General features: G+C 37.4%; 1 protein-coding gene across 4 annotated transcripts in view; it reads right to left on the bottom strand.

Moving 5' to 3' along the window:
• Nucleotides 1–3,047: 3,047 nt before the first annotated feature.
• PIK3R1 (phosphoinositide-3-kinase regulatory subunit 1) overlaps nucleotides 3,048–12,639 on the bottom strand; it is a 60,100-nt gene continuing 50,508 nt past the window's right edge. For 3 of the 4 annotated variants that reach the window (XM_039709665.1, XM_039709667.1, XM_039709666.1), the window contains 6 exons: nucleotides 12,381–12,506; nucleotides 11,241–11,383; nucleotides 10,800–10,976; nucleotides 10,634–10,702; nucleotides 8,136–8,306; nucleotides 3,048–7,670 (listed from right to left, as the gene is read on the bottom strand). In XM_039709665.1, the coding sequence (XP_039565599.1) occupies nucleotides 7,481–7,670; nucleotides 8,136–8,306; nucleotides 10,634–10,702; nucleotides 10,800–10,976; nucleotides 11,241–11,383; nucleotides 12,381–12,506 (876 nt within the window). In that variant the 3' untranslated portion in view covers nucleotides 3,048–7,480. The remainder of the gene's footprint in view (nucleotides 7,671–8,135; nucleotides 8,307–10,633; nucleotides 10,703–10,799; nucleotides 10,977–11,240; nucleotides 11,384–12,380; nucleotides 12,507–12,639) is intronic. The other variant, XR_005627513.1, reaches the window with a different exon arrangement.

The following is a 12,639-nucleotide window of genomic DNA, read 5'->3' as shown; positions in this document are numbered from 1 at the left end:
AATGACAGCCTTTACCCAAGACCAGTCCTGCATGGATTTCACAGGCAGGGTGGAAGCAACTGGACAGTGCAGACTGGGTGAGAGGTGCTTGCTCAGTCTGCAGTGAGAGGTGCCAAGCTGCTCCTCTCACCTTTGCTCCCAGGTCTGGCTCCAGTTCTGACACCTGCTGATTTGCATTCCTCTCGTATTTCCACATCATGCTCTGTGAGGTCTCTACTCCCATTCACCATACAACAAGCAAGCTATTAAGAGTTGCTGTACCTTTTAGATAGGTAAAGCTTACTGCTCATTGTTGTGAGTGCAGTGACAGGCGTGAGGGCTCATGAAAGCCATCACCTGTATGAACCACTGCCATGGGTATGGTGCAGGCAGGGGTAATGGTTGACCCACGCAAACAAGACACACAATTACTGTGGAATTGACTCCAAACATTGACTCTCAGTGTGTCTGTTTCACGTAACACCCCATGGATGACTGCTGGAGGACTTCCACCAATTACAACATGAACAAAAATGTGAAAATTATGAATCCAGCAATATTTGTTTTATAACAAGCACAAGATTTGGAGGGAAAAAAGTAAACCATGTAGAAAACAAACATTTGTAGAGGATGAAAAGCTCTCAGGTATGAATTCATTATCTTTCTTCTCAGACTATGGAGTTCTAATGAGTTAGCAATACCAGACACAGGACAGTGAAATCATCATCTGAATTAACTATATTAATCTCCAGTTTTGTCAATATTTTTTGTCCAAAGACCTGAGAATGGTCGGCTTTAGATCATTTTATATGCTCCCTGTTAAATCTACTCCTGTAAATATTTGCACATTTAAATCAGTAGCCCTAAATGCCTCCATTTTTAGTATGCAGAGGTAATTTCTTTGTAGAGGACAGAATGGCCTAAGTGGTGTCCTTGCAATGCTATTCTGGCAGAAAACAAGCCCTGGAACAGCCATGAATAAAAGCCCACTTTTTCAAAGAAAGGCATTTCTGGTTGTCTCATTGCTTGATCAGAGGTCAAAAGGCTTGTCCCTGCAACGATTATCCAAAGTTTAAATAGTGGCTGATCGATTGATACCCGTTTATCTAGAAGGCTCCAAGAGAATTTCTCTTTTTGGTGGTCTATGTATTGTGGTGGTGTATGTATTTGAGGACATAGGTCCTCAAAGGGATTAAAAGAGACACCAGAACCATGTGGTGTTCCCACAGTTCTTGCTTTTTGTTGTACCAGAGGCAATAGGGAAGGCCTGATGCTTCTTGCATAGCCCAGATCTTTCTGGAAGCATGTCTGACCTCCCTCCCCCACAAGATGTCCTGCAGGGAAAGCAAAACCACTTATTTTTAGCCTTCTTTCCAGTCAGGGATGCTGGCAAGTCCCTGTTGTTTGCTATTTCCTCAGTTTGCACCCTCTAAATGAGGGAATGGGGCTCCTGTGGTAAATGTTAGGTGTATCCTAATGGCAATCACTTCAAAAGAGACCATATGAACAAGAGTGGCTCGTGCCCCATGGTGGCTGGGAGGGCTATTATGAGCAGTGATAGGTGGCCCAGGGCTTCAGAAGAACTGCTCTCCTTGCCCCTGCCCTTCTGTGCCCAGCTGCAGCCCTGGGAGCAGCTGTGAGTCCATTCAGAGCCATGGAAATGGCAACAGTGAGTTTCAAAACTTCCCACCCCTTTTTGGCTTCACAGCTCAAATGAAGAGATTTGTGTGAAGTTACTCACACACATCTTTGCACAAGTCAAGCAACTTTGGGAGAAAAAATCCTAACCCATGAGCATTTCCAAGCCTTTAAAAATATCATGCCCATTTGTATCTGCACAAAAATAGACTTAAGCAGTTTTTCTATGATTCTGTGACCATCAAGTTTGGCAAGAAAACAGAGGGAAAACGGCAGAGCATTTGTCTGCAGACAGTAAAAATAAAATGGCATATTTGCAATTACTTTTCTAGTGTGCCAAGTGATTTCTATACAATGTATGATACTGCAGGAAATCTGCCAGTCTGTAGATTCTGGATTATGATCCATCAGTCTTAATTTCTCTCCAATAGATGATGATAGATGCCACATGGTTCACCACCTACCTCACCTTATTTTTCAGTGATGACTCTGTGGCTGTGGAGGCCTTTGTGGTCCCCAACATCAGTTCAGGGGACAGGAGTGAGATAAACTCAGTGTCAGTATAAAAGAATCAGTATTCTGAGAAAAACTGCAACAGATGCAAGTGCTGGAGGTCTTGCTATTAAGCAGGCTAAAATACAGTAATAGCCCTTAGTCTAAGTTTCTTGTAAGAATTTCTAAGGGCCAATGACAATGTTGTGGTTGTTAAAAATTGTCAAGTCTGTGCTGAGTATCTCAGTCCAGGGTATTTCCACATTAGTGTGAGCAATATGTAGCAAATTTTAGAATGGAAACCTTGGACAGAACGGGAATAGGAATCTCTTTCTTCTTCCAGAGCAGCTGGCTGACTTCCCTGGAGGTCCTCTCTTGGGGCAAGACATGAATGAACTTGAAGAAGTCAGATACCATATATCAATAATGAGGGGAAGCAAACAATATTCACACTTGCCCTTACCCAATCCCCTCCCCGCCATACTTCCTCCCTCTTCTTCAGTCTTACGCTGGGTTTCACAATTAGACGCAGACAGGAAGCTGGTAAATGACTTTCAATTGCAAATGCTTGACAGGCCGGCTTCATGGAAATCAGTGACAAAACTCACACTCTTTTCAGAAGAATCATAACTTTATCTGCACTGCAAGAGGCAGATCACAGATCATGACTATCGTACTGTTTTTGCAATAGTAGGAGATGAGCAAACTGTCATTTTGTCACTGTTTGACATGAGATTATTTTGGAACTACTCAACTACCTCATTCAGTTTAAGACACAAAATGGCTGTGAGTCAGCTGAAATTATTTGCTCCCTAGTTCCTTTAATAATGAGAACATTTGGGTATCATTTTCAAAGAAGGCCACATATCAACAGGAAAGTTAGGCAAGGATGCTGGTAAATAGATATCACGGTCCTTACTGAAGCCTCAACAACTTAATTGCAGTTTCAAAACAACCTTTATTCTGCTTGAAGACTTATTACAATTTTTAAAGCAACTCAAAAACAAGACACAGCTCCATCAACTCTACAGCTTGAACAAAATTTTAAGGAGGCATGTTTTCACTCTTGCCTTGTAAAGGCAATTTACAATCTGCTTTACTCTTCACCTCCTCAAAAACAATTTTAAAACAAACTAATCTTAATGTTTTAAAGACATGTAACAGAACAGAGCTTTATTTTAAAAAAAAACCAAGAATAAACAACAACAACAACAACAACAAAAATAGCAGCATCTTGGGCAGCTAATGCAATCTCTGCAATCTCACCAGGACAAGCGTGATGTAACCTTACCAACTCTTACAGTTTAGTCTCAACTGCAGTAAACAGAACATGACTCTACATAAAATGTTTCACTTTGTAACCTTGTCCCATGGGAGGCATTATGCTTTGAGCTGCCCATTTCTAAAGTGACCCTGAAGAAAAACAGTATCAGGATTCACTTTCCCAACTTAATACCATGCATAGCAAAAGCACTGTGTGAAAATCGGCAGTTTTCCCCATTAGAAGCATCTGAATGTTTTCCTAAGCATTATTATTTCATTGCCAATTACAAGACAAGCCATTTTTTCACTACAGAACAGTTGACACCAAATAGAAAATCTGAAGATTTGGTTTTACAGATTGCTTGACAAGATAACAGAACCATACAGACAAGCTTTTTTTTTTTTTTGCCTTTTTTTTTTTAAAGAAACTATCCAACAACACAGAAACTCAGTTTTCTAACTGTATCTGGAAACATGCTGCACAAAGGTCTAGTGTGCATGTGTGCGTCTTTAAACAAAGTTAATGATATCACTTACTAAATTCAGCAAAATGATCATGTTCTGTGAAAATGCATCTATATTAGGAACTGTTCATACATAAACACAGCAAGTGTGTATGAGTATGCACAGATATGCATCCCCAACCTGCAAATTCATATTTCAACTGAATTAAATCAGAAACTCTTAATTTTGCCTGTGAGTTTTGGTTCTCTTTGCTATGTCTCATGCCTTTCAAAGGCCTTGTAAAAGAGATGCTGCAGTGCAGCACAACTCAGGGCTTTCAAATAAAAGGAAAATTTATGCAAATAAAAAAAAAAAGAAAAAAAAGTAACAGAGTAAAGCCCATCCATTAATTATATTCGATGAAGAAAATGATGCATCAATAGAAATACAGAAAAAACACTGTGTTTCTTCAGTTATATCCCCATGCTTTTTTTTCTGTATATAGTAGTCGGAGATCAGATCAAAACTGGAGTGAACAATATGGTACATTAAAGACAAACAACTCTGCAGTGAATAGGGCCTTTGGCAGGACTTAGCTCTGTGCATTAAGGAGAGAAATGCAGAGGCCACACAATATGTAAGTACCACAGAAAACCCACTCATGCCAATTTGAGGGTGTAAATGATCCCTGCAAATTGCACAGACCCTGTGTAGGCAGAACATCCCCTTAAGAAGCCCTAAGCATTCATCCTTACAACATAGGGCTTATTTCTCATTGTTGCTTGTGCAAGAAAAGCAAGTGTCAAATCTGCACACACACTAATTTTTTTTCTGCTATAGCCACACACAAAGAGAAGTTGCACAGCACACGGGAATGAATTATATTCCATACTGGGCTGGGCATGCTAAGGATATGGCCCACTGACATAGCAGGGGTTTTCTTAGTATGAGGAAAATTAGATCCAAATGCTTTAACTATGATAAAATTTCTTGACAAATGCTATGTGAAACATCAATTCAGATTACATATATTTTGCCTACAGAGAAAAAAATACAATTTTACTCTAAAAATATTTAACATTCAAAAATTAATATATGTCCAAAGAATATCTTGGATTGCTATAAGCATTAAACTGCTGTATATTGAACTAATCTGTAACTTCAAGCCCAGTAGTATAACTGGCATGCTAGAGTAATTGTTGGTGTTTTTTGTACTATAAATCAGTTATTAGTATAACAGATTTACATGGTCCTAAAGGCCTGAAAAAAGTCTGGAATGAGAAAGGGAAGGCATGAAGACTAAACTTCTATTCAGGAAAAATATTCAGAATAATTTTCTAAGTGATGATTATCATGAAACAATATTTGTTGGATCTTGTTTCCTGATATAAATAAGAAAATACACTTATAGGAAAGCAAAGACAACCAACAAAAAAAAAAAAAAAAAAAAAAAAAAAAAAAAAAAAAAGTAGACCACAAAGTCTGAGCCTTACAGCCTCAGAACTGAAGTAACAATGTAAAAATGAAAAGATAATATAAAGATTATTGGAGACTGGCAAATTTCTTATTATTATTTCCAACAGCTTATAAAGCATTGCATACTTTGAAACAAAACACATGGATCTCTAACCAGAGCTATTATGAGAGAACTCCATGGGTCTCATTATTTTGATTGTGCGTGCAACTCTCTTTAATAGTAATAGATCTTATCTTTTGCATCTTGGGGAAAGAATAATTTCATACGTTCACTTAGTCAAATATATTCCAAGATTTCTCTGAATGTCATTATTTTATTGATTTGCAATGTGTGAATTTCCTCAGTGGTCAGGACAATAAATAACCATTGCAAACCATTGACAATGAACTACCTCAGGATTATGGGCAACTCTGTTTTAGAGAGATTTATGTATATTTGTTTCCCTTAACTGAACCATGATTTTGTAAGTGTCTGATGTTCTGAAATTATGGAAGTGTTCACTTTGATACTGCCTCAGCCTACAGACTTTTGAAAATACATATCATAGCCTAATCATTTTCAAAAAATATATTTTCCAGTCCTAATTAGTTCTATATTGTATCCAAATGTTCTCAGTAGAGGTGGAATATTTTTTTTTCCACAATACTAATACAAAAAACAAACCTAGGCAACAGATTAGAGAAACTTCCTTCATGTGAAATGAAAATACCTTTACAGGCTGACAAAAATTCTGTCACAGGAGGTCAAGAAGTCATTTATTTACTGTGAAGGTGGATTCATTCTGAGATCCAAACTATCTACACTCTACACTGCAGTAGCAAAATATCCCCATTTATTTCTGCAGTCACTATCAAAGAAGGATACACTATTTTCCTTGTCTTCCATATACAAAGACAATCATGATAAAAGTTCAAAATGCTTCAAGAAGCAAATGTAGCATGGTACCGTATTCTAAAGATATCTCTGAAACAGTATTGTTGGACTCAGTGATATTTTGTAATGTTCATATAATTTTATTGAATTAAGCAGCTTTGAAGCTTATCAGGCACTGCCCAACAAAGTATTTAGTCAAAAAAAAAAAGTATGAACTTTTTAAACTTTGAGCTAGTAGCTCAATATTCTATACAATGAAAATTGTAAAATATTTCATAGTTTAAATTTTCAAGCCAACCCTTGCTGGCTCCCTGTACATTAAAACAAAACAAAACAAAAAAACAAAACAAAAAAAACCCCAACAAACAAGAAAATTATTAACAAAAAGTAATCACCAGGAAGAATATCCTTAGGGGAAAAAAAATTAAAAAAAGAAGACAAAAAAAACCCAAGAAAAACAAGCTTAATCTGTAGATATGCTTGAGAGAAGACTACAGCCTAAAGAAAATTCAGTATTGCATAGCATAGTCTAAAAATTCAGCTTTCAGCAAACAGAAAACGAAATAACGAAGCAGTTTGGTATTGACAGTTTCCACCAATGACAGTCATCCAGTACTATGTACATTATTATACACTGTATGCCATTGAAAAATCCTGTTTTCTTCAGTCTTAAATATATTCTTAAAACAGGATTTTTAGTCATCTAAACAAAATGCTTCCTGGCACTTTGCCATTACAATTACTCTGAGCAACATACTGTAACTGAAGTCCTTTTAAAGTGTCCCTTAGACATGAAAGTGCCACTCTGCTACATATCATTCACCAGAAACCAAAATAGAACCACAATGCTGTATGTCTGGATCCACTGAGTGCAGCAACACCATTCCAAGTCAGATTGTGACCACGAAATTCCAATAACTGAATGACACAGACCTCTTATACCTTGTGTCTGGATAATCCAATGTTCTAGCTGGTAAAGCTTCAGAAGTGGTCGTAAACAAGCACCATGCTTAAAGGCCTCTATGTACCTGCAGGGAGATCAGGTTTGGATTTTTCTCTTGTGTTTTTCTTTTATAATTACAAAAAAAACCAAAAAAAAAGCACTTCAGATTACAAACATACATTCACAGCATAACACTGTGATCTCTCCCACTGCAGTTGTGGCGGTAATCTTTAGTCCCATCTGAAGACAAATAGCTTTGATACTGCAAATTCTTGAGTAAAGCTGAAAGGAGCCTTTTCTCTCCAGAGGCCTCAATGTTGCCAAATAATTTCTTTAAAAAAACCAACAAACAACCCAGAGTATTAGGATCTTCATCGCCTCTGCTGTGCATATACTGGGTAGGCTAGCGTGACATTGAGAGAGTCATTGTGCTGCACAAGTGACGTGTGTTGGTAATGTAGCACCAGTTCTTTGAGCGAGTTGTACAAGTTATATGGCTCTGCAAATCCATACCCAGTAGGTGTTTTGTTTATCACACAATGCTTTACTTCACCATCCACCCTAAAAAAAAAAACAAACAAAACCAAACAGTTTTTAGTTTTTGAGTACAGTAAAATTAAGATAGAAAATACGGTATCAGCAATACATCTTAAGATGCTAGTCAGTACATAGAATTCCTCTGTTTTGTGGTGGGATAATGGTAAAAACCTATATTGAGTCCAAATTCGTGAATGTCATCCTAGCTTAGGGAGGAAGGAGATAGGCAGGAGCAGGACTTAGCAGCTGCACAGAAAGCAGGGCACACATGTTTTGGTTTCCCCTCTGAGTGAGGCTCCTCTGCGGGAGTGGTACAGGTTGGAGCTGTGTAGGAAATGGAGCAGCAGTAAGAATGGCCTCAGGACTCCCTGACCTGCTACTAAGCCTAAAGGTCCAAGAGGAATTGTGCATATGCAAGTGACTATCTGCCCCCAGCTGAAGGTAGCCCCTTGCATGTTGGTTATATCATTCACAAGTTAGGGTACATACACAACAGAGCAGGCATAGCAGCCTTGTTTGCTGCTCTCTCGAACAAGGAATGTTCCATCTCGCTTTCCCCTCAGCAGATTTTCAGCCTGGCTTCTATTGATATTTCCCACATTCCACGTTCTCTCATCATGATGGGGCAAGTCCTCATCATCTTCTACCATAGAGTATTGGCTGTTGGAAAGAAAAAAGGTGTTTGTGAAACACAGAACAAAATCCACTAATTAAGTAGTCTTTATTCCATATTACAGTGGTTAGCAGGATCCCTCCTTGGTAAAACTAAAGAGATTTAAACTAAATAATACTGCACCATTTAAACCACTGGGTAAAAGTAAAATATAAGCTCTGTTTCCTGTTTCTTTGAAGAACACTCACGTAAATTTTAGGAAGAATATAAAAAGATGTGTTAGTTTTCAGAATATGCTGTGAGCACTTTAATACTTTTGCCATTGCTCACTTTTTTGGTAAAAAGCAAGCCCAACAAAATCAGTACCCTCTGAGTCAGCTTCATTTCCAAAGATCAGAACACTTGGTCAGCAGTGAAAAATCATGCAATGTATCATCTACAGCTGCTGCCTGGAGAACCTCCGAGCAATTGCACAGGGAAGCATTAATTATTTATAGAGGAATGGCTTTGTGAAAAGGTGCAAGAGTAGTGTGCTTTCTCTCTCTCTCTCCCCCCTGCCCTGCCCCCTATAAGAAGATTATGAAAATATCATGCAATACATGCTTCTCTATTAAATCAGCCACCAACCACATAGCTGATTCAGAGTTACAGAGAACCTTCTGAGCTAAAGCCCACCATGAAAAAAGAAGCATCTGGTTCAGCTGTGTGGCTATCACCTTGGAATTCTGCAGTTCCAGAGCTCCCCAATCCCACAACAGCCTGCAGTGGTTGGCCCTGCCTCTCCTGTTCAGCTTGCAGTAAGTGTGTGATAGGCTAACACATTTACTCTCTTTGTAATAGGCTTTTAATTAGTTTTTCTTGGTCTAAGAAAAGATGACTTCTCACTCATCATGGTTCTGTTTTTCTGAAGATTCTCAAAGTATTCTACAGAAACCAGCAATTGCACACAGAATTCTATTTTTCATAAAGAGAAAAGGTTCTTTTTGTTTTAGATAACACTATCTTCAGGCCCCTTATCACATCACTTTTTGACTTGCATGACATTCACATACATTCAGTAGTGGCTCTGTTCTCAACCAGCATCTAGAGAAAGCAATTCTTGTTTTTCATCCTGCTTATTATATTGGGGATTTTTTTTTCTGCAATACAACTTCAGAAGAAAAACCATATTCTAAAAGTTTAATTTTTCAACAGTTACTAGACTTGCCAGAAAGGAGTAACAGAGTGATAGAAAATAAAGACTTTTTTAAACAGTTCACTTACTATTTTGATGCTACATTAAACCCACTGAGTTTTCTTTGTCTACTGTTTAATTGATAGGAATACTAGTAGGAACAGGTGCCTACATATTTTACAACATCTCATCTTTGATTTGTGCTAAGACTGAGAAACCAACATGGCTTTAAAATGTGTATGCCATTTTTATCTCCTGCTTCTACCACAGTTTCCAGGATAACAGTAGAAATTTATTTATTAACAATAAACCAAGCCAAATGAAAATAGATATGGACAAGGCCAAAAAGCAAGGCAGAATGCACTAGAGTCATTGTCAGTCTGCTGCTTTCATATTATATTCAACCAGGCAGCATAAAAGGGATACACAAGAAATTACATAGGCATAAAATGTTGATACATATACTACTGAGATAATTTTGATTTTTCTTTTTGTTCATTTTTCTCTGTTACTGTGCTTCAGATATTATTTTGTGTCTTGCTTTTGTTTAAATTTGGTCTATGTTTATACAACCCAAGCACTTTTTGCCTTTTTTTCCCAGGAACGAAATGAAATGTATTCATCAGCCTAGCCCATCAGAACCTGCAGTAAACTAAACTGTTTGAAATGACAGAATACTACCCTTCCATTTTCTAGAAAAACAAAACAGATCACAAAACTACAGGATATTCCTCAGCACATACAAATTTATCATCTCCAACAGCAGTGTGACACAATGATGTGGGTACTCCTATACTGGATAACATCATGGTACCCACAGTTGAGATTTGGAAAAATCCTGCTCATGCCTAAGAGACCTTCTGAATAATTTATCCATCCATATGATATCTCTCTAAAATACTCACACCTTATGAACTTAATTTTTCCAATAAGAAAAAAAGACATAGGTTACATTTCAGTGCTTAGCTACAGTAACTTGAATATGCACTTCTCTGAAAAAAGGAGATTAGATGGTTCGAGACAGCATCCTTTCTAATACTTGCATTATGTAGGCTGTCATGTCTTAATAGTATGCATTGTTACTGAAAAACCTAGGCTTGAGATTTCCTTTGTGTGGTCCAAGATTTAAATAAGCCTTATCTCACTTCTGTATTTAGGTGATTTGAAACACCAGAAATATCTAAATCTTTCAATACTTACTCTTCTGCATTTTCATTTCCAAGCCATTCATTTAGCTTCTTTTGCCGAACACCTTTTTGAGTCAGCCACCTGGACAACAATTGCAAATGAAATTAATTTTTAGTCACAAAAGTTGGATACCATTAAAAACCAAACAACTTAAAATTTGTTAATTCATGATACTCACATCAGGTACTGATCTCTTGTCTTCCTCAGCTGTATGAGGTCTGGCTTAATGCTGTTCATACGCTTGTCTATCTCTCTATATTCAGCTGCTTGCTTTTTTAAGTCTTCTTCTAATCTACGCCTGCTGTCCACAATTTCACTTATCCGAGACTTCAGTTTTTCATAGTTGTGCATGATTCTAGATGGAACAAAGCGGTAGGTTACACTCTGATTTCTTATTCATAACTTTATAGTCTGCTATTTAGAGGTGCAGACACCTAAGAGAACAGATTATTTCTCTAGATGTAGTTATACATTTTGCCAGTTCACACCTACCCTACTTGAGGCTTCTTTGCTTACAGCTGAACAATTTCAAACTTGTCATCTTGCTTCAGTTTTAGGCATTGGCATTGTTTCTTTTTTCAAAAATCATACAATTTGATATTCAAAATCAAATACTGACCTTTGTATTTCTTTTTCATTTCCTTCCCGTTTAAATTTTTCAATGTATTCCTTACTGTATCTTTCCTGTGTTTGGCACTGCTCTTCAAATATTTTTATTGTTTCATTAAATGCCTCAATGGCTGTTCTTTTCATTTGAATTTCCTGAAAATAAAATAATTGTTATTCCAGCTGTTATCAGATTAAGGGGAAGATTTATTGGCTTGTATTAAAGAAACATTTCAGTATATTGTAGAGGAATTTCCTTTCAATATCCCTTTACTAAAACGTATTCTGTCTGCTGAGCCTCATGGCATAGAGACAAGAGGCCTGTGCAAAAGGTTACCATGATAAGATTTCCATGATGAGGTTTATCAATAAATAGAACTGCTAAAAAAGGATCAGTTACAATCTTTGCTTTGTATAAATAAATTGATGCTTAGAACCTTATGGCAGTGCACTTTGCCCTTTATATGAACTCAAGTCACTAGAGGCACACCTAACTTTCTGAAATAAAGGTGGCATTGACAGGTCTCAGGAGGTTATCTAGTTTACCCTCCTTTCCCTGCATACCTAGTTGGTAGCCAAGTCTTAAGTCATTAGTTCAAGTTGGCAGCAATTCTGCAATTTTCTTCAATTCTTTTTAGGTGTATTTCCTGCACACTTAAAGAAGCAGTCATGATTCTGGAACTTTAAAAATGGACTTTCAGTGGCACTTCAAGGCATGGCTAATAATTGATTAAGCTGAAAGAGGCAGCTTTTCATTCTGCATTTTGTCTACACACGTCATCTCTTTATCCTGCATAGTTAAACCAGATCCTTCAAAAATTCAAAATAAAATGCGATGCTTCCCTGAAAATATGCCTCGAAAACTGTAACAAGGCCTCGAAACTGACGAGGCCAGTATGCAGAAGTAGTGTAAATCAAGACCGTTATGTACTTGTTTTGGATGGAGCTGTCATACTTGGGCAGAGGGTGGCTTAGTTTACAGGTGGTGGCTGTTCAAACATGAGTAAGCAATTGCACTGTTCTGAGCAAGCACATCAGGACAATGCAGTGATGGTGGAAGAGAGGAGTAGGAAGACGACAGTATGAATTCACAATAATATTCTTCAAAATCTGCGAAGTCTTCCATTCTCCCTTTGGTTCAAATCCAGCTTACCTGAGATGTTCTTGTGTAGTCTTCATAGAGTCTGTCATATTCTCTGCTTTTTTCTTGGAACTGGGTATTGTATTCATGTAATTTCTTTCCTACTGCTTCAATGCTATCCTCTTTTACAACTTGATCCTGGAATGATAAGCAGAAAGAAAGATATTCTATAAGGAAACAATTATATTGCCCAGCCTTTCTGTATAAAACTGCTTAAAAATGCTTAGATAATTACATGGAAATGTGACTCCTCTTTCAACAATATGAAGAT

This window comes from Passer montanus, unplaced genomic scaffold (genome assembly GCF_014805655.1).
Source record: "Passer montanus isolate IOZ18808 unplaced genomic scaffold, ASM1480565v1 scaffold22, whole genome shotgun sequence".
Taxonomy (NCBI): Eukaryota; Metazoa; Chordata; class Aves; order Passeriformes; family Passeridae; genus Passer; species Passer montanus.
The sequence above is the reverse complement of the archived record's forward strand: the minus strand, read 5'-3'. Positions and strand labels throughout refer to the sequence as shown.